This window comes from Lepisma saccharinum, chromosome 13, assembly GCF_977018435.1.
Source record: "Lepisma saccharinum chromosome 13, izLepSacc3.1, whole genome shotgun sequence".
NCBI classification, from domain to species: domain Eukaryota; kingdom Metazoa; phylum Arthropoda; class Insecta; order Zygentoma; family Lepismatidae; genus Lepisma; species Lepisma saccharinum.
The window spans coordinates 13,759,797-13,780,545 of record NC_139241.1 but is presented as its reverse complement, the minus strand read 5'-3'; the positions used below and the strand labels follow the sequence as shown (position 1 = coordinate 13,780,545).

At 37.8% G+C, this 20,749-nt stretch overlaps 1 protein-coding gene across 4 annotated transcripts in view; it reads right to left on the bottom strand.

The window, feature by feature from the left end:
* The window catches only part of LOC145997181 (solute carrier family 35 member F3), a 242,637-nt gene that overhangs the window by 14,638 nt on the left and 207,250 nt on the right, over positions 1-20,749 (bottom strand). For all 4 annotated transcript variants that reach the window (XM_083133888.1, XM_083133889.1, XM_083133890.1 and 1 more), the window contains 3 exons: positions 18,145-18,334; positions 11,874-11,963; positions 8,692-8,821 (listed from right to left, as the gene is read on the bottom strand). In XM_083133888.1, coding sequence (XP_082990014.1) covers positions 8,692-8,821; positions 11,874-11,963; positions 18,145-18,334 — 410 coding nt within the window. The remainder of the gene's footprint in view (positions 1-8,691; positions 8,822-11,873; positions 11,964-18,144; positions 18,335-20,749) is intronic.

The window sequence follows — 20,749 nt, the reverse complement described above, 5'->3', positions numbered from 1 at the left end:
TGAGGAAACACAGGAAGAAATATAATTTCTCAATACCCAAAATTGCTTACTATACTGAAAAGAATGCACTAATAATAATCTTATTAAACATTGTCAATTTAAATATCATATACTTTCATAGGAAAAGTCTCAAGGAAATCAATACACACACACACACACACACACACACACACACACACACACACACACACACACACACACACACACACACACACACACACACACACACACACACACACACACACACACACACACACACACACACACACACACACACACACACACACACACACACACACACACACACACACACACACACACACACACACACACACACACACACACACACACACACACACACACACACACACACACACACACACACACACACACACACACACACACACACACACACACACACACACACACACACACACACACATATATATATGTTCACTTACAGCTAGAATGTTACACTCAATAGTCTTAATTATTTATGTAAATGCTCTCTTAATGATAATTTATTTGCTTTATTCAATACCAACTCCTAGAGCCATCTTTGAAACACTTAGTGAACTGAAATGTATTATGAGTAGTACTCGTAGAAGAGGCAAGTCTTGAAATATAATTACTAGGGCTGAGTCGATACCAGCACTATCGGCATCAGAAAGTATCGGTTGGAATTCAATTACCGATACCAGCTGATACTTCTCCGGCATTTTGATCTTTCACGGGGTCTGCAAAAATGCCACGTAACATTTTCGCAGAGTCTAAATAACCTGAAAATTATGCAAAATTCTTTCTTTTTATTTTGCATGAAGAACTATATTTTGTGATTACATAAGATCTATTTTAATATTCTGATGTAATTCTTGAATATTCTAAAGCAAATCTCTTGATAAATTGATGCATATAATTGGAGAAGAATATTTACACACCAATATTAATCAATATTTTGAACAAATTTTAATTATTGGAATTTCCAAGTATCGGTATCAGTGCGAATCGGTAAGTGTATCAGCATCAGTATCGGTTCAAAGAGGTATCGGCTCAGCGCTAATAATTTCTTTTATTTTGGATACCACAATAGTGTAATGAGCTAGCATTTTTCTATCAGAATTAAACAAATCTTGAAGTTTTACTATAATCCTATTAAATCTTTGTTTTATATTACGTATTTTGCATTGCTTTACTGCTCCTTTTGGCTGATTGCAACCATCAGGTAAAATGATGCTCAGATGAAATTGTTGAAGGGACACTCGTAAAGAAATATTCATGTGCAGACGAGAACTAAAATCAAGAACTTTTGGTAGCAAGATATCAAGTTGACAACTTAACGTGCTTGCAAGCCAATTTGTATTATGGGCATACATTGCCATGAAATATCCTAAATCATTATTTTGGATTAGAAATTTTACTTCCAACTATAGATTTCATTGCAATTGGCAACACTCAGAGGCGTAAATTCAGGGCTATCTAGGCTATCTGCGAAGGCCAGACTCGGGGGGGGGGGGGGGGAATAAAATACAGAAAAAATATCTATCAGAAAATGTGCATAAAATTGTTCATTTCAATAAGAAGATGAACCTGATTTCTTAGAAGTTAAAAACATTGTCCGCTTTCTTTGAATTCGCGAGACGGCTGGCCCAGCTGGTGGGCAACTCCACGGGGGTGACGAGTAAGCTTTACAGGGCTCCGATCAATGTTGCAAACCAATTTTTCCCACCATGTAATTTCCCCAGGATCGGGGAATTGTGGAGTCAAACTGTTACAGGAGAGATAACAGGGTTGCATATGGCGGGAAAAAACCCTTTGAACTTTCTCAACAGTCAGGGTCAATGTTGCAAACCAATTTTTCCCATCATGTAATTTTCCCAGGAATTTGGAATTTTGAAGCCAAATTATCACGGGCAAGGGGAAAGTATCATGTGGCAGGGACAAGAACATCATTGAACCCTTGCAGAGGAGTTGAAAAAGAGGTCGTTGACCTTCAAACAACTAGAGATACAGTGGGGAGTAGAAAATTGTTGGCTGAGCGGGAATAGTTTACCAAAATGACAAGGGCCAGTTCTAGTCTAGATCGTGTCGAGTGCTCTTGGTGCGTGGAATTTAGAGGCAGCGTGTGAATACAGTAGTGAGTGGATTGTATTTTTGTGAATGATATGTGCTGTGTTGTGTTGTGTAGTGAACTGAAATGAGGGATATAATTAACAAGCTGTCTCCAAATCGTTGTGGATTTTTCTTGTATGTCCACTTTATGAACAGATAAGCTAATGGGGATTGGACCTACAGTTAAAGTGGTATCTAAACCACCATATATCAGACCCGGGACCCCTTATTTTCAAGGCAACGATGTTATTACTGCGCCAACAAGGAGTACCCGAACTTAAAATTGTGAAAATAGCTAGGTTGAAATTTTATTTTTATTCTCGTATATAGGCCTACATAATATTTCACAATATGGGCCTCTCATTTATGCAACTAAGAAAGAAATTCTTGAAATCCTTTCCTTACTGACAGTGTATATTTCCATGTTTTATTTATGAGGTATATATTTTTAATCACAGAGTCACATCACTTCGACCCGCCACCCAAATGAGTTAAAAAAAAAAAAAAACACCCCCACCAGCAAATTTTTGTCCATTGGAACACTATGATATGGTGTGATAGCCCAGGTTCTTAATCCAGTATACGCCACTGGCAACACTAAATAAGACATGTTATCTAGCAGAGGCGTAGATAAGCAGAGACACCAAGAAATCTATCGGAAGTGCTATTTCCAGGCACAATTATGATTTATGATTTTTCATGTGATTATGTGGTCAGTAAGGGAGACCAGTGCAAAATGATCCTCTGGGACAAAACAATCATTCATAATTTCTGCTTGGTTAGTGGTACTGTCATGTGGGCAATTCATATACTATCTTATCAGTTAAGGTGAAGACTTTTGACTTTTGGTGAGAGTTAGTTTTGCTCACAATCTTTTGTTTAAAATTTACGGTAAAAATTGTTATTGCAAGACCTCCTGATGTAAGGAAAGTGATTGTTTTTCACCACTGTATTTAGGTGTTTAATGTATATAATAGGGTTAATTGCAAATGTTTGTCCTGTTCATTCAAGATGCAGTTTTGTCGTGGCATTGTGTTTTCTGTAGTAACAGCAATTGGGGCATAATGATTCCTTTGAGGAGCTACAGTTCTGATAATGATAATGTATTTACTGCATAGCCTGGGCATAGATGTTTGTGAAGTATCCATTCGTCAATTTCATCATATCGTCGTCACTCATCCCCATTTTTCTCAAATTAGCCAAAAGAGGCACAAAAAAGTGAAGTAAAGTAAAGCAAATCAATCCATGGAAGTTAAACGTATAAAATGCTATAGCTGTTTATTTTTTAATTTCTAAAGTAACATTTTAGTTCTCTACTATTTGACAAGGCTTTTACATTGTTGGTACATATCTAAGAAACAGGGGATCATATTGGCCCATGCACCTGTGGCAGCCTAACCTAACCTAACCTAAACATATGTGTAATAGCATTATTGTATTGCAATGTTTATGCTAAATATGACTTAATGTGTCTTAGAGGGATCATTTTGCCCTGGTTGCCTGCAATTGTGACAAAATTCTGGACTTCTAGTTTTGCCAACCAAGATTATATGCCACTAAAATGACCCACATCAACGATAGAATTGCCATTCTGAAAGCCATTCAGTGCTGTACATGAGCCATGTTGATCAGTAACCAGAGATTAACATTGTTCCAGTTACTATGAGGCTGTGATCATTTTCTTGTGTAAAGCTTGTTCTCTGGAAAGAAATTGTTCTTGACTTGAGCCCTTAGTTAATTTCTAGAATTTCTTGGTTGGAGGGAATTGGCTGTCAAAATATTAAAGAATATCTCAATGGACAAGGCTTCACAAAGCTGAAAACTCATTGTGAATGCCTTCTTCAGCCTTCACATTATAAGTGATCAGATTTGAGGTTGTACAAATATTGAGACACTTGGTAAATAATTATGTGGAAGCATTACATTCTAGAACAAATTTTCAGATCAGCAAGAAAGGAAAAAAATACATCATGCTGTGAAGCAGACTATGTTTAGTTCAAAGCAGTGGGGTGGTTGGGTTCTAGAACTGGGGGGGGGGGGACAAGGATCCAAAACTGGAGGGTGGGCAGCAAGGACAGTTTATTTCCTCTGATATATAAGGTTTGGCATAGTTTGGGGGCAAAAGTGGCAAAAAAGTGGAGGGGCAATTCCCCCCCCCCTCACCCCCTAATCGCTGCCACTGGTTCAAAGAAAAGTTCTAAATATTTTTGTCTTCTTATCTATTTCATTATTATTATTATCACTCATTCATTCCTATCATTGAAGTTAAGCCAGGAATGGTTATGCTGTTAGAAAAATCTAATATTTCCACTTTCTTAGTTGTTTTTTTGTTTACACTTGGATTTGACTTAAGATATTTCTCATATGTTATCCAGAATTTTCCTTCAGGAGGGGGTGTAAGGTTGATTGTAGGTGATGTTAGGTAAATGGGGCATTTGTGAATAATTTCAGTGGTGGATTTATGGATGTATTAGGTTAGTCAAAAACTAAATGCAATGTTTTTCTTTTCTTCCGTAGGTTGGCTGTACAGCTTTCTGGGTTCACAAGCCGATAGATAGTATTGTTGTCTTCGCCTGTGGCAGGTTGCAGCGTCATCACTTCAGTTCACTCTGCAGTGTTGCCAAGTAAACATGGCTGTGCCACTGTCCGTGTGCACCACAGAAGAACAGCGTTCTGTAATCTGTTTTTTGTGGTCTGAAGGTGTACCAGGAGCTGAAATCCATAGAAGACTTTCAGCACAATACGGTGACAATGTTTTACTGCTGCAAAGTGTTCACCAGTGGATTGAAAAGTTCAATAGCGGTCAAACAAGTGTGAAGGACGAGGAAAGAGCATGTCGTCCAGCCACATCCACTACTGATGACAACATTGAGCAAGTCCGTGAGCTGGTTCTGAATAACCAATGAGTGACTGTTGTTGAAGTGGCAAACCATATGCACGTTAGTCATGATTCTGCATAACTGGCAGTCTGTGCAAGATGCGTTCCTAAAGAACTCACTGACGAGAACAAGCAAAATCGTGTGAGAATCTGTCAGCAATTATTGGACAGACATGCTAACGAAGGTGAAGCCTTTTTGAAACGAATCATCACTGGAGATGAAACATGGATCCATCACTTCGAACCTGAGAGCAAACACCAGAGCATGGAATGGAAACACCCTGAATTTCCAGTGAAAAAAAAAAAAATCAAGTGTCAACACTGCAGGAAAAGTGATGCTCACACTTTTTTGGGACTCAGAAGGGGTAATTATGGAACATTATGTGGAAGAGGGGACAACAATAAACAGTGAACGATACAGTGATATGCTTTCGAACAAGTTGAAACCTGCAATTCGAAGCAAAGGACGAGGTCGATTGTCGGAAGGCATTCTTTTGTTGCATGACAACGTGCATCCCCATACCGCCGCCAACACCACTCAACTCTTCAGAATCTGGGCTTCGAGGTGTTAGAGCATCCTGCATACAGTCCCGATCTTGCCCCGTTGGATTACCATCTGTTCAGTCCACTTAAAGATGCTTTAAGAGGCCGCCGATTCTACACAGATCAACAGGTGAAGGAAGTGGTGCATACATGGCTTGTTGCTCAACTGAAAACCTTTTTTTTTCAGGGTATCGGAAAGCTTGTGGAACGTTCGACCAAGTGTATTGAAGTGCAGGGGGACTATGTTGGAAAATTATATCATTGTAAGTTTTCTATTGTTGCTGTGAAAAATAAAAAAATTGATTGCATTTACTTTTTGACTGACCTAATATTTGGGTGTGTGGATAAATCATTGGTAGGAAAGTTTAGAAGTGAGTTTAGCTAATCTTTTAATTGCTTTCCAGCTGTAGGCCTGATCATGTGATTGCTATGTTAGATCTTTTCCACTGATGTGACCAAAATCATGAAACGTTTGGCGTTTTTAAAAAATAATTAATTTGATTTGTCAAAATAAAGTAGTGGAGAGGAAGGATGAAGATCTTCCAAGTATTTAATATCCAAAAAATTACGCACACAAAAATAATTTAGTGTTTAAGAAAAATGTCATAACATTTATACACAACTGACTTGGTGGTAAAGTGCATTAAGTGGTCAACTTTCAACCTTGCCACTGAGGTTCTCGGATTCAAATTCTGCCCTGGACATAGGTAAGTGTCCCTTCTTCAATTTCATCTAACCATTACTCATACTCTTAGATGCAATTTGCCAAATGTGACAGAAAAGTGATGCTATAAAGCAAAAATACAAGTTCCAACATTTATGCACACAACAGATTGTGTTGAACTAGGTAGCACAACCGTTCCTAGGTTAAGCTAGTAGCCGAAACAATAAATAATAACAATAATTACAAACAAGGAAACCAGTGGCTGATTTACATGTGTGAAGTGTCTGTGAACTTCTGAATTTTTGATTTGTCATTTCAAGTCCACTTCAGAGAGGCTAATCAGGACTGAAATTACAGTTTAAAGTGGGATCCAAACCACTATGGATCTCCACTAGGTATCAAACCGGGACTCCTTGATTACAAGGTGGTGGCATTACCACTATACTACCAGGGAATTTTGTTTCTTTTGCTTGGAATACAATGTGGTTTTGGTTCAATTTCCATTGGTTCAAGTCTGTCTTGTAAAGTCTCCGATAGACTCCCAGTGATAGTTATGACTTAGTTTCATGATTCCTTGCTTTGATTCTCACAAGCTGAATGACTCTGTGACTGTTTGTGTTATTTTCCATTGCTTGCAATATATACATACATGCCTCGTCTATGACTTGAACCCAGCTCTTTTAGTCAGGGTCATACTGGTGTAACCAGGAAGTCTGGTAGCATGACAACATGAGCCTCAACTCAAATGCAAGAATTACATCTCTGCTAATAACTATAGGGGTCTCCCTAATGACGCAGTGGTAGCGTCATCGCCTTGTAATCAAGGGGTCCTGTGTTCGATACCTGGTGGAGGCACATGGCACAGTGGTTCGGATCCCATTTTAAACTGTAGGACTGGTCCCGATTAGCCTTACTGTGCATAAAGTGGATTTAAAACACCAAATCAATCAATCAACCAAAAACTGTAATAAGTTACTTCAAATAGGAATGCGAGCATGTTTCTTTGTAGCTTCACAGATAATTTGTATGCCCTGGAATTTCATAAAAATAGCAAATGGATTTTTCTTTATCTTACCAGTACTATGCTAGCTCTAGGATATATGTGCCATCGGAAAATATGTGAACTACAGGCTTCCCCATGACTTAAAGATTCGACACTAGGACCATTATTTCCAGGTTAGGGCGGCTAGAGATATGGTGGCAGAGCAGTATATGCAGCATGTCTAGTAGAATTACTACTACTAACAATTGAAAATATCCCCTAAACTAGTAATGATAGGATAATGATTTTTTTTTTTTGTGACGGAACTGTCCAAGTTTTACTACTGCCCATAAAAGAAAAATGCATGACAAAAAGTTCAATATCATTTTTGGTTTGGTGAATTTCAATCTTCGATTAGAGTGTCTCTGTCTCAAACATGTGAGGTCATCCAACATACATCACACCACACACACACACACACACACACACAGACAAAAAAATATATAGATTTAGGTGACTGTCGACAGAGAATAATCAACACTTGGAATCTGTTACGTCACAAATGCTGCAAAATGCTTGGCAAGAGATAGAGGCTATCTTGATGTTTATCGGGCCATCAAAGGTGCAAATGCAGAGATGTACTGAAACTTGATTAGTTTACCTAATAGAAAATCAAATCTCAAACGCACAGCCATAAAATTAGGCAGGTGGCAGAAGTTTGCACTGTTGCCATGTTGGAGCACAACTCTGTGTGGTCGGAGGTTTAAGAAATTGAAAGACCTCATTGTAGAGTTGGTCTTTGTAATCCATGTGATACAAACTGACAGTATTTACTCGAAAGGTCAGGGATGACACAAAATTGCCCTGGAGGGAGGTCGGTCTGATGCTCGAAACTAGGAAACTCAGACCGGTTTACGTTGCCACTCAGTGCACTGGAACCAGCAACTTGTGTCCACCTCTCACTTTGCTTTTCCCATATGTGGCAGTTGCACAATTCCGTCCAGTTGTCTATTTTCATGGCCATGCTTTTAGTCTAGTTTCAGAAATTTATCAATTTCTTATTGGTAGTAATTCTACCAGACCCACTGTATTTCCCCATCTTCTCATGCATTTTAAGTACTTAAATACACAGATACAGGTTTACACATTTATTCACAAATTACTTGTTCATTTCTAATTGATTGTTGTCATATGTCCTGAATTTTATGATGACATTTAAAAAATGTCATTCCATATTTGAATTATTAAACTGTCGAAGGAAGCCCGAAAATTTGTTAGAGACTTTCGTGTCAAGATCACTCAAACCATTCAGTCAAAGAGGCTCCACCACCACTACGATACACTTGTGTAATTATATAAAATGTTATTAATTTTTATTTAGATAATATTGCTCAAATTACTACAGTTGTATGCCTCATAGTTTGAATATAAGCACAAATATGCATCTTGCATATTCTATCCTGTCGAACCTAGTCCTAACCAGAACACACAAGTACTAAGAAAGCTGCGACATACCTCAGAACACGAGTAATATAATCCGGCCAGTTATCTGGGAAGAGCACAAGGAAGAATCCGATAGCAATAAGTATTATACCAGCTAGCTTCATCCCCTCGAATGTGGCATTGTACAATACAACATCTAGCCCTGAAAGAAATATGTACACATATGTAGGTTTTTGAACTCACTAATTCTTATAATTGATGTTCTTTTATTATGAATATATTTGATTTGATTTGATTTATTTACATCCAAGGACAACAATTTGTCCAGTACTCTAGTTCTGCTACAATGATAAAGTTGGAAATATGGTGATAGTGTAAATAGTTGTTTGGATGCAAACAATGTGTAACTAATACTTCAATGTGATTCAAAATATTTTATGTAAAAGGTGTGGTGTACCTTATTGTGTTTAGTATAATTGTTGTTATCCCAATGGTCATGTTTTGGGCATGGGCTATGGGACATGCACAGGTTTGAGCCTCCTGGGGACATCTTGGAGGTGATGTGATTGGCACCATGCTCCAGCCACATTTACACCCCCCCCTCCCTACGGGTACCATTTGATTTGATGCTGGGTGGACCCTGGCTCAACTTTTTACGAGGACAAAGCCAGAAAAATTCTGACCTTAGATCAAATCAGGCTACAATTTCATGAGAAAATATCACCACCGGTGTCGAAACTGGGAGGGAGGGGCAGAGGGGCCTGGGCCCATCCAGTTCTTGTTTTACCCCCTTATAAGGGGCCCAATGCATATCTTCCAACATATTACATAATTTTTGCACTCGAAAACGTCGCACACAACAGGTAGGAAATTACGCAGGATTCTGCTCTGAAATGGGTAGAATCAATAATGTGGGACTATCATTCAGTTTGAGTGTCTTTCTTGTGCTTGTGCGTTTACTATTTCAGTATTTCCTCTTTCAAACTGACAATGAATTAAGGAAAATGCATGGTATATTATGAATGAATATGTGCGAGAATAGAGAAAGAAGCATGGGAATACAAGTACTGCATGCGGTCTTCATGCTCTTGAATGAGCCAGTCCATTGCAAAATAGGCTCCTTTGTTTCCCTTCGGAAATGTCAATAATCGCTCGCAAATGAAAATTTTATCTTGGGCCTTCCATTTTTATGTAAATATATGTGAAGATATTAAACTCCTATAAAGGATTGTAAGAATAAGTATTATAAACAAAATACAGAGTGTTCCATTCAAATCTCCCTAATTTCAATTAATTACTGTGAACGAAGTACGATGAATTGTGAAATAACTGCAACACCAAATGAAAGGCCAGATCTTCAAGTTTTGTTTTCATGACTTGAAGTTGTCCGTTTGCTCACTACGCAGTGCCACGGTCGCATAAATAGAAATGGCGACTGTTGAACAACGCGCGCAGGCAGTGGTATGGTATGCTGAGACAAAATCTGTGATTGCAACGCAACGAAATTTCAGACGAGTGTACGGAGGAGTTGCACCTGATGCTAAATCAATTAGGCTGCAGTTTAGTAAGTTTCTAACAACCGGCAGTGTGCTAAAACAATCTGGTGGAGCTCGCCGTCGTGTGTCAGAGGAAAAGGTGGAAGAAATTCGAGCGGGGTTTTAGAAAAACCCAAGTAAATGCATCCTCCAGGCATCTAGGCAATTCAATGTGCCTCCAACAACAATGCATGGAGTTCTGCACAAGCGGCTTCAGTTGTATCCATATAAAGTGCAGGTTGTGCAACAATTGCAGTCAGATGATAAGCCGCGTCGCAAAGAATTTGGTATGGAAACCCTGCTCGAATTTCTTCCACCTTTTCCTCTGACACACGACGGCGAGCTCCACCAGATTGTTTTAGCACACTGCCGGTTGTTAGAAACTTACTAAACTGCAGCCTAGTTGATTTAGCATCAGGTGCAACTCCTCCGTACACTCGTCTGAAATTTCGTTGGTTGCAATCACAGATTTTGTCTCAGCATACCACACCACTGCCTGCACGCGTTGTTCAACAGTCGCCATTTCTATTTATGCGACCGTGGCGCTGCGTAGTGAGCAAACGGACAACTTCAAGTCATGAACACAAAACTTGAAGATCTGGCCTTTCATTTGGTGTTACAGTTATTTCACAATTCATCGTACTTCGTTCACAGTAATTTATTGAAATTAGGGAGATTTGAACGGAACACCCGGTATGATAAAAAATTCTCAGTCAAAAGTTACATGTAAAGTATTATGTTGTCTAATTACATAATCACAGTAGTGCAGTGAATGTTTTGTCCAGCTAATACAGTTCGATGTACCTTGATATATATGTTTTGTTGTCAAATACAGTTATTGCAATTACTATTTTTCAAAGGTTAATTCAAGTGTATTAGATTCCACCTTAAGGAAAAAAAAATGCCCCTCTTCCCACAAACAGAAAGAAATAAGTATTTATGCTTTAGCTTTACCCCCCCCCTCAAATCTCTTAACAAATCGGTGCCTATGCACATCACCGCTTTCCCATTTTTTTAAAAAATTGAGTTGAATTCAATATGGCGGCCACTAATATGGTGGACATCCGCTTGGAACACACCAACGTGTTTCCCCCTAACTCTAACCTGTTTCTATCAATTGTACCCAGCCTAACTCCTTTATTTTTTATAGGGGGTGTTAACTGACTTTTTAACCACCCTGTAGGCCCTCGTATGTGAGTTTGTCAACATGAGATCAAGAATTACACACACAGACATTATATATATATATATATATATATATATATATATATATATATATATATATATATATATAAAATGTGTGTGTGTATGTGTGAAGGTAGGTAGAGGGGGGCCTTTGGAAATATTTTGCGGGGGGGGGGCAAGATTTGTAGATCCGGCACTGCTTTTCAGGCCTCTCTGTATATTAATTGAAGTTTTATAGTTGCTTTTGAGATGTTGTCTGTAGGGGTGATCATTTAATTTTAGTTGTCAAGGAGAGGTGGTGATCATCACATATTCTAAGGTTAGTTCATTATTTGTTAGTTTTCTTACATCAGGAAATGGTGATCATTTATGTTTAAATGTATTTTTTAGATTAAAATGGAGGAACACAAATTACTGTTACAATAACTGGTGACTTATTTCTGATTTAAGTCATCCGGGGGGGAGGGGGCAGTTACCCTTTCACCATTCTCCTTAATCCAATCATGGAATTCTTATTATAAGCATTGACCTTACCTGCAGATACTGGTACAGCTGTTATAAGGCCCAAGGTGATGAACAAGTCATATGTTACAGCAACACCAAAGTTGCCTAGTAAATTTGCGGCTGAAAAAAGAAAATTAAGTCTTAATTTTGTTTAGCATTTTGTAATTCTATAATTTATTTACTAAGGATGTAGATTAAATAAAGGTTTTATTAATTCAACGTTGTAATGAGAAATTTGGATAAATAGAGGATACTTTCTGTAAGTGAATACTTAAGATGAACTCAGTACACTCACGTATTTATTGCTTTACATGAAACAGAGAAATTGCACACAGCAAGTGTCTTCACTCTATGGTATCATTTCCTGGAGGTGAGTGATGGCAAAGAGGGAGTGGGGGGCTGTTATAATCGTTTATTATTTTTATTTTAAGTGTTGAGCACAGTATAAAACCTAATACAGGTTGATTATAAAATCAATAGTAATAACGTTTTATTTGATTGCTGATGCAGGATGTGTCAAAATAATAACAGTGAATAATATGATATGACATACAATAATAATATTATCCTAGTGAACACTACATTTTTACCTTTCATTAAAAGTAGCACCACATATTATCCCCTACTATAAAATATCTAAAACCTTCTAAAACATTTAATTTGAATTGTGGATACAATATCTCATTTTTATTTATTACTTAATTACTTTGTCTTATTTTCCATGATGAATTTAAGGCTGAGGGACCTTCTTTACCACTTAACATTGATCATGTTCGAAGTGAATTATTGTAAAGTTGTAATATATTAAAAATTAAGTTTTCATATTGCAAAGTGGATCTCTGAAAATGTTTATTTGTTTAAGTGTGTGAAGGCGAAATCTAGTAAATATGCATAAGGAAATAATTGCTGTCTATGATATTGCTCCCATGTTTCTCTGTCATTTCACGAAGTCTTTCTCTTATTGAAATCAATATAAAATGATTAATATATTTATGATGAATAAAATGGTCAATAAAATAAATGATAATAACAAATATATATTCCCTGAAGATGAGAACTATGTCAGCTCTCAAAACATTCGACACAAACTCTGATCTAACCTGACTGATCACCACAGATCACATGTTTGATCAGGAGATCAGATCACATTGCCTACATGTATTATATAGTCCACATTGCCAGTACATAGATGCAGAGCTGTAGTTACAAGGGGGCAAAGGAGGCATTTGACCTGAGCACTTAGGCAAAAAGTGCAACGGAACAAACAAAATGAGAAATTTTTCGAAAATAGTAAATACTACTGCATCCTATGAAAATATTGATATCTTATAATATTAACATTATTGCTAGTTTGGAAGGAAGCTCTCCTCACTTTATTCCCAATGCAACCATTTCTGTAAGGTTTACCTCAAGTTTATACGTACTTATTTTTTAAAACAGGTATTGCATAGGACTTGCTTATGGTTACATGCTATGCAAGGTTCCAATTGATAACTAAAGTATGTTGCAGAGATGGAGGAAAGGGTTAACATCCAAGACAGTCGAAATTGGGAAATACAGGTTTGATATTTTCATAAAGTTACTACAATGGTATGTAGTGTAGTTACATTAGTTCATTAACTCCAGTGAAGCTATATACAGACTCCAAGAATTGGCCTTTTTTGCAGAGTATCTATATGTAGACGGTATTTCAAACTTAACAGTTCCTGTATTGCGGCAAGTCATTTTTATAGACACCAGTCTTTTATGCTTTTATTAGTCTGTGTGACCTATTGGCAATCAAACAATCCATTGTTGATGATTTGTCAGTTCCTGAAAAATATTTTTTGGCAAATATGGAATTAGAGGTACGTTGGTCTAGTTGCTAGGGTGTCTAACTGTGATGCAGGAGACCCAGGTTCGATTCTTGGGGTGGGTGCATAAAGTGGCTCCGGGTCTCACTCAGCCTTGAATAAATGGGTACCTGGGTGCAACCCTGGAGGGTAAAGGCGGCCGGAGCATGGTGCTGATCACATCACCTACCTCCAATTATGGTATGTTGCTGTATGCAGGGGGAACTTTACATTTCACCTTACCTAATATGGAATGTTCATTTGCGGCAGAGCCTCTATATAGAGTGTTTTCCTTAGCTTCAATTTGCGGAAAGTCTTTTTATAGTTACTTTTTTTACATTATTTATGATGAATCGAATTTGCGGTTGCATTTATATATAGACTCGCGTACTTTCGACGTGTCGTGTACGCTCGCATGCGTGACCTTCGGCCACGTTGTGGGCGTAATCATATTATAGATGGGGTAAAATGTCTGAATGTTGTATTGGATGAAGGGGAACAAGTTTTAAGTTCGCTAATTTGAAAAGTTTAGAAAGTAACTTTATTTGTGTATGGGCTCTAATAAGGCACAAATATTCAAAGTATCATTGTCTATTTTCTTAATAATAAACTGAGTAAGTAATAACCGTTTCAAGATTATTAGCTGGATGTCTTGCATAAAAGAATTTAATAGCGACACTAAATTGGAAATGCAATATTTACGTCTATTGTTATTTTCACATTTTTAAACGTAATTGGAAAATTATTGTTTTCCTTTATTTTCCTCAAATTCCTACCTTGCCTCTGTAATAAATTCTGACGCTTGAATTTTGAAATACGAAAAGTCTAGCATAATTCACTTACAGTAGTTCGGAATGATAATAAACTTTCTTTAAGTTCCTTAGCAACGTCCGTTTCCATGGTGAACAACAAGCACATCAAACTCTCTAAATAATTGTTTGATATTATACCTCTAAACATTTAATTATAACAAGGACGATGTAAATATTTTCGCATTGAGTTTACTAATATACCTATGCGTAATTGTATCTGGGCTGAAACTCCTTATGCAGTAGAGGTCACCCTTGTTTGAAATACCTCTTCTAACCAGGAGTCGATTCCTCTCTTATTGATCTGTGAGAAATATAATGTATCTCGACAATTAAGAATTGAAGGAAACAATGTGTGCTGCAAAAAAATGCCCCTGGAAACGGTTGCTAGTGACGTGAAAAAAGGGCATTTTCAACCTTAAAAAAGGGCTATTTGGGTGATTTTTTAATTTTCTCGGTCTTTTCGGACGATTTCATGGGGGGTCGTAATCGGGTATTTTTCGCCTCCGGGGCTTCCTTCATTGAGAACATTTACGTCAGTGACTCAGTGAGTGGTAGGATTGGGGCTATATTGTTGACTTGTAGGTAAAAATTAGAAGGTGTACTTGAAAACGAAACATTACGGAGACAGGATGTTCTCGTCGGTTTGGAATGCAGACCTTACAAATTCCATTACTTGCCTCGTCCGTGGAAAGGTACCAGCCTGACAGACGGATCTGAATCGACGGGTATTGGAATTTGTATAGTGAAGCAACCGAACCGATCTGAGAAGATCGGAAGGAAATTTCGTGATCAGTTTTGGATTTGGTTTGAGTGAGTAAACATCGTGGAAGAAAGAGCGCAGGTATGTACCTGGAGGACGGAGGCGTCACTCCGAACTTATAAAGGTCTGAGCCTATTTACACAACCTCTCGCTAGTCCCTTTTCTTCACCCTATACTTAGATCCCGGTAATTAAATAATAAAATAACAAATAAGGGAAGGAGGAAACAATATACAGGGTGACCTGTAATTAGATGTATTCCCTGAAAGGGGTTAAAGTAGAGACAATTTGCAATAAATTTGACTATATGATACCCCGTCCGAAAATTAGTAGTTTTCGAGATAATCAAATTTCTATTGTTTCTTGTTTTTAAAAAAATGACAATTTTCCACATAAAAAGATGAATTGAGAAAATACTGCTCATTGGCACATATTTCAGCGTTTTCTCATAGCTAACAAATAAGTGGTTCGTTGAACTAAAAGTTTTTCCCAAATAAGAATCACATGTAAGTAACGGGTGGGTCTAAACTTACAAGTGGTGATAAAAAAAATACACTTTTAGTTTACTAGGCAACGTATTAATAACAAAAATGGTATGACACGAAGCGTACAAATTACTTCCTTGAGTCATCAGCTATCCAACAAGGTACAAATGTTGCTAACATTCACATTTGTGTACAAGAAATAATACTTGATTCATTTTCATGTGAATGGAATCAATGAACATTACAATTAAAGAACATTACACGTCTTGCTCAAAGTGGGCACCTCGCTTGCGAATGCAGGCACGCAGGTTTTTACGGACATTTGTTCTCTTAACTCGTGATGTGATGGTGTCCTTGATGTGTTGACCAGCTGTTAAGATCCTCTCCCTGAGCTCTTCTTGCGAGTTTACAGGTGTCTTGTAAACTAAGTCTTTCATATGGCCCCAAATGCAGAAGTAGCAAGGCGTCAAATCGGGGGATCGAGCAGGCCAGGGAATTAGACCGCTTCGGCCAATCCATTTATTTGGGTAATTTTCATCCAGCCACTGTCGCACGCCCAGGCAGAAGTGAGGTGGGCAGCCATCATGCTGGTAAATCATGTCACGTCTTGTGGCTAGAGGCACATCCTCCAACAACATTGCCATCTCGTTCCTCAAAAAATGTTCATAAGTGATGCCATTTAAGATTTGGGACAGGAAAAATGGCCCGATCAAATGATTGTTGATAAAACCCATCTATACATTCAATGAGGATCTCCTCTGACTGGTTTTTCCTTTGACTTTTTTCGGGATCTCGCCCTTTGGCGCCCAATAATGCGCATTATGGAAATTGGTTACACCGTTCCGGTCGAACATTGATTCATCCGTCCATAAAATCTTGCTGAGGTAATCTGGATCTTCGAGATCAGCGTTTATTAGAAAACTACAAAAATCCATCCTCCTGGCAGGGTCTCTCTCCTCCAGAGCATGCACGGGTGTGTAGTGGTATGGATAAAGCCGTGCCGTATGCAAAGTGAACGACACTTTCCACTGACCCATGCCAAGTTGCTTGGCCACAACTCTCGTCGAAGTAGTGGGGTCTCTTTGAAAAGACTCCAATATTCCCTCCTCCGCTTCAAAAGCAAACTCGCGAGGTCTGCCTGCATCACCTTGCCGTCGTCGAAACGAACCGGTTTCCCGGATGCGCCGGTACGTCGTACAAAACACTCGCGCGTCTGGTAAACGGCGATTAGGGAAACGACGCTCGTATTTTCTTCGTTCTGCAGCTGCGTCACTATCACAAAACCCGTAACAGTACAATATATCAGTGTATTCTTCATTCTCGAATGCAGCCATTGTTGAACAGCACAATAACAACATTATCACCTATTCTATCACTTATTGATTTCGTTGCGAGGCTACGCAAAGGAGATTTATGTAGATCAGCCATTTCCAACCTGAGATAAACTCTTAGGTACTGCCATCTAGTGAGCGTCATGTCACTACCATCTACTGGGCTGCATGATTCACATTTGTATCACTTGTTTACGTGATAACACAAGTATTGTCCTCTAGTTGGTGTACAATGTAACATGTAACAACCGAAGTGTGAGTAACAGCGGCCCAGATAGCACGCTTCTAAGGAAATTCACATGAAAATGAATGAAGTATTATTTCTTGTACACAAATGTGAATGTTAGCAACATTTGTACATTGTTGGATAGCTGATGACTCAAGGAAGTAATTTAAGTAATTTGTACGCTTCGTGTCATACCATTTTTGTTATTAAAACGTTGCCTAGTAAACTAAGAGTGTATTTTTTTATCACCACTTGTAAGTTTAGACCCACCCGTTACTTACATGTGATTGTTATTTGGGAAAAACTTTTTTTTTTCAACGAACCACTTATTTGTTAGCTATCAGAAAACTCTGAGATATGTGCCATACAATGAGCAGTTTTTTCTCAATTCATCTTTTTATGTGGAAAATTGTAATTTAAAAAAAAACAATAAAAATTCGATTATCTCGAAAACTACTAATTTGCGGACGGGGTATCATATAGTCAAATTTATTGCAAATTGTATCTACTTTAACCCATTTCAGGGAATACATCTAATTACAAGTCACCCCGTATATATTGGATGATTTATTTTTGGACGCACTTTTCTTCAAGGTCGCCGCAGGGAAGGAGTTAAGAAACATCAGTATTCTGTTATATTTAGAGGATAAATGAATCATCTTTACATTATTATTACTACTATTGCAAGCAATAATGTTTGAAGTGCACTTTATGTGCAGATAGGCTAATCAAGACTGGGCCTACAGTTTAAAGTTTCTCAGATGCAGAAATCTCTAACTACTGCTCGGCATAGATGTAGACTGTCATTGTTTACTCGCAGATGCACATGCAATGTAAAATCTACTTCAGTTCTCACCTAGAGAGAGTCCACTGGCTCCAAGTAACACCTGCCAAGGTAGTTTCTCCCAACAGAAAGTCTCCACCCCAGTAAAGTACAGCGTTAGACACAGTGGCCAAAGGCAAGCTGCATTGAATAGACCAATGAGGGAGAAGAAGAGAGACACTTGGCCGTACGTAGCTTCACCAATTACTTTCTTGAACAGTACCTGCAAATAAGAACATCAATGAATCAGAGCTCACTTTCCTAACAGCATACCTGAATCCTAAGAACAATATTGATGGAAATTATTAGGTTTTAAAGAAACAAGCAAAGTGATATGAAAAGAAAAAAATATGATTTTGTTACACCTAGAAGTTGTCGAATTAAACTCTCTTCCTTTAGTTTGTGAGATAAGAAATCAATCAGTTCTTTATTTTTGTCAAATGCACATTATTATTGTTAAGCATCATGTATTAAGTATTAAGGCAACTTAGGGAAATTCAATACGTTTTATCAAATTACTATGTAAAACTCAATATGCTGACCAAGTCAGAAATTTATTTTATTATAAAACATAAACTAAACGTAATGTTTCAACCTTCTAGCAAGGTCTTCTTCAGACTCGGCATCAAGTACAAATGTAACAAGGTACAAAACAGGACGATATATATACAAAAATATTCCCCTCCAGACTATTAGAAAGTTGTTCTGGAACATTCAAGCAGGTGGCTTTCCCTTGTCAACTGTACTTTCACCTGAAAGTGAATGTGGTTGGACTCTCTATCTCACGCTCTTTTTCCTTCATTCTTCTTCCTTCATCTCTCCTCTTTCTCTCTTGTCCTTTCCACTCTTTCTAACACCTTCTTCCATTCTTTGTTTATCTTCAGTCCCCCATTCCAGTTCATTGTAATAAAATAAATTTCTGCCTTGATCAGCATATTGAGTTTTTCATATCATGGAAACAAGGCTTAATGGTGTTACAAATTACTATATTAATCAAAACAAAGTGCAAGCCTGCCCTAACAGTAAAATTACAGAAATTAATTTAATTGACTCTTCTTTTGATAGGTATATTTCAGAAATTAGTAAGCGAGTTTAGAAAATGATAGGTTATGTTCAAGTGGAGTCAAAAGTCAAGAACCATAGGACTAATGTGTATTTCAGTTGCTGACCAAAGACGAGCGTGTTGAAGTGGTACTGCTGGCTAGCAGTCGCAGTGCAAGAGATGTTGCTACAGAATTCAATCGTCTACACCCCAATAAGACACCCAATCACGCATAGTGCAGCGTGAATATGCTTCAAGGATACTGGCAGTGTGCAGACGGTTGAATTATGTAGCAACGTCTCTTGCACTGTGACTTCTAGCCAGCAGAACCACTTCAACACGCTCGTCTTTGGTCAGCGCCTGAAATACACATTAGTCCTATGGTTCCTGACTTTTGACTCACCTTGTATTTCTTCTGGACCTGGAAACTGGAATAAATGTAAAAATGAAAGTACTTTTATATATTTGCGTAAGAATATTATTCATCCAATTTTAAAATATGGTAGTGAAATATGGTCTTCAGCAGCCAATAGGCATTGGATGAAGTTGAATCAGTATAGAAACTCTTTCTTAGATTATTTCCCTACTAGAAATTCATTCTATGGTTTCAGTAGATCAATTGTGTTAACCATTCCGAGTAATGTTGGTCATAGTATTTTTTTTTAAACTTTGTGCATAATAACCTGATAAAATGTTTTTGAACTTATTCAACATTTTGAAGGTGACTGGTGGCTGTCAGAAACCATCATATTCAAGAATAGGACGAACTATAGTTTTATACAGGTGTATTAATGGTATCTTCTTTTTTAAAAACTTTTCATGAGAAAAATATATAACCAAGCATCCTCTTTGCTCTTTTGCAAATTTCTGAAATGTGCTCATCAAATATAAGAGAGGAGTCTATTAATATTCCTAAGTCTTTATGGCTGTCGCACACTTAGATTGTGTGATAATGTGTGTAGTGATAATGATAATGATGTACCCATACTTGCCGCCATAAAAGAGGTTTAGAGAAGGTATTCTTAAAATGAAAATGTATAAAACAAATATTTTAGTGATTGCATTTAAACATAAGGGCTACAGTAATCGAAAGTAGAAGTATATGCATTGAAGCAAAAGGCAGGGGAACCTGAGGTGGAATGAAACCAAGGGGCAGAACGGAACTCTCCTCTTAATTTTTCCGTAAGGGGGCGCAATCAAGCGAGAGTCTCTGGAACTAATCAAGTATCCATAGCGAGATGTTGGCAGGTAGTTTGCGCCATGTTGAGTGCCTAGTGTCGTGTCATACTCGTTTTGGTGGAATCTTGGTTTTGTTGTGTAACATTTTGCACGTCTCGACTCTCAAGGTATGACAAATTGCTTCATGTAACACATGTCTTCCCTGATGTTCATGTCAAAGATATAGTTTGTACTACAGTGTTGTATATTTACTATTAATATTTCTCCGACATTTCCCGCCATAACCTCATGTACTCAGTGTGGTATTTAAGAAATTTCCAGAGGGGGTGGGGGGATTCTACCGACTGTCTAGAGACAGCATGAGATAATGCTTATATATTGTTGCGTGACCCGATATAATACATATGTAATAATATT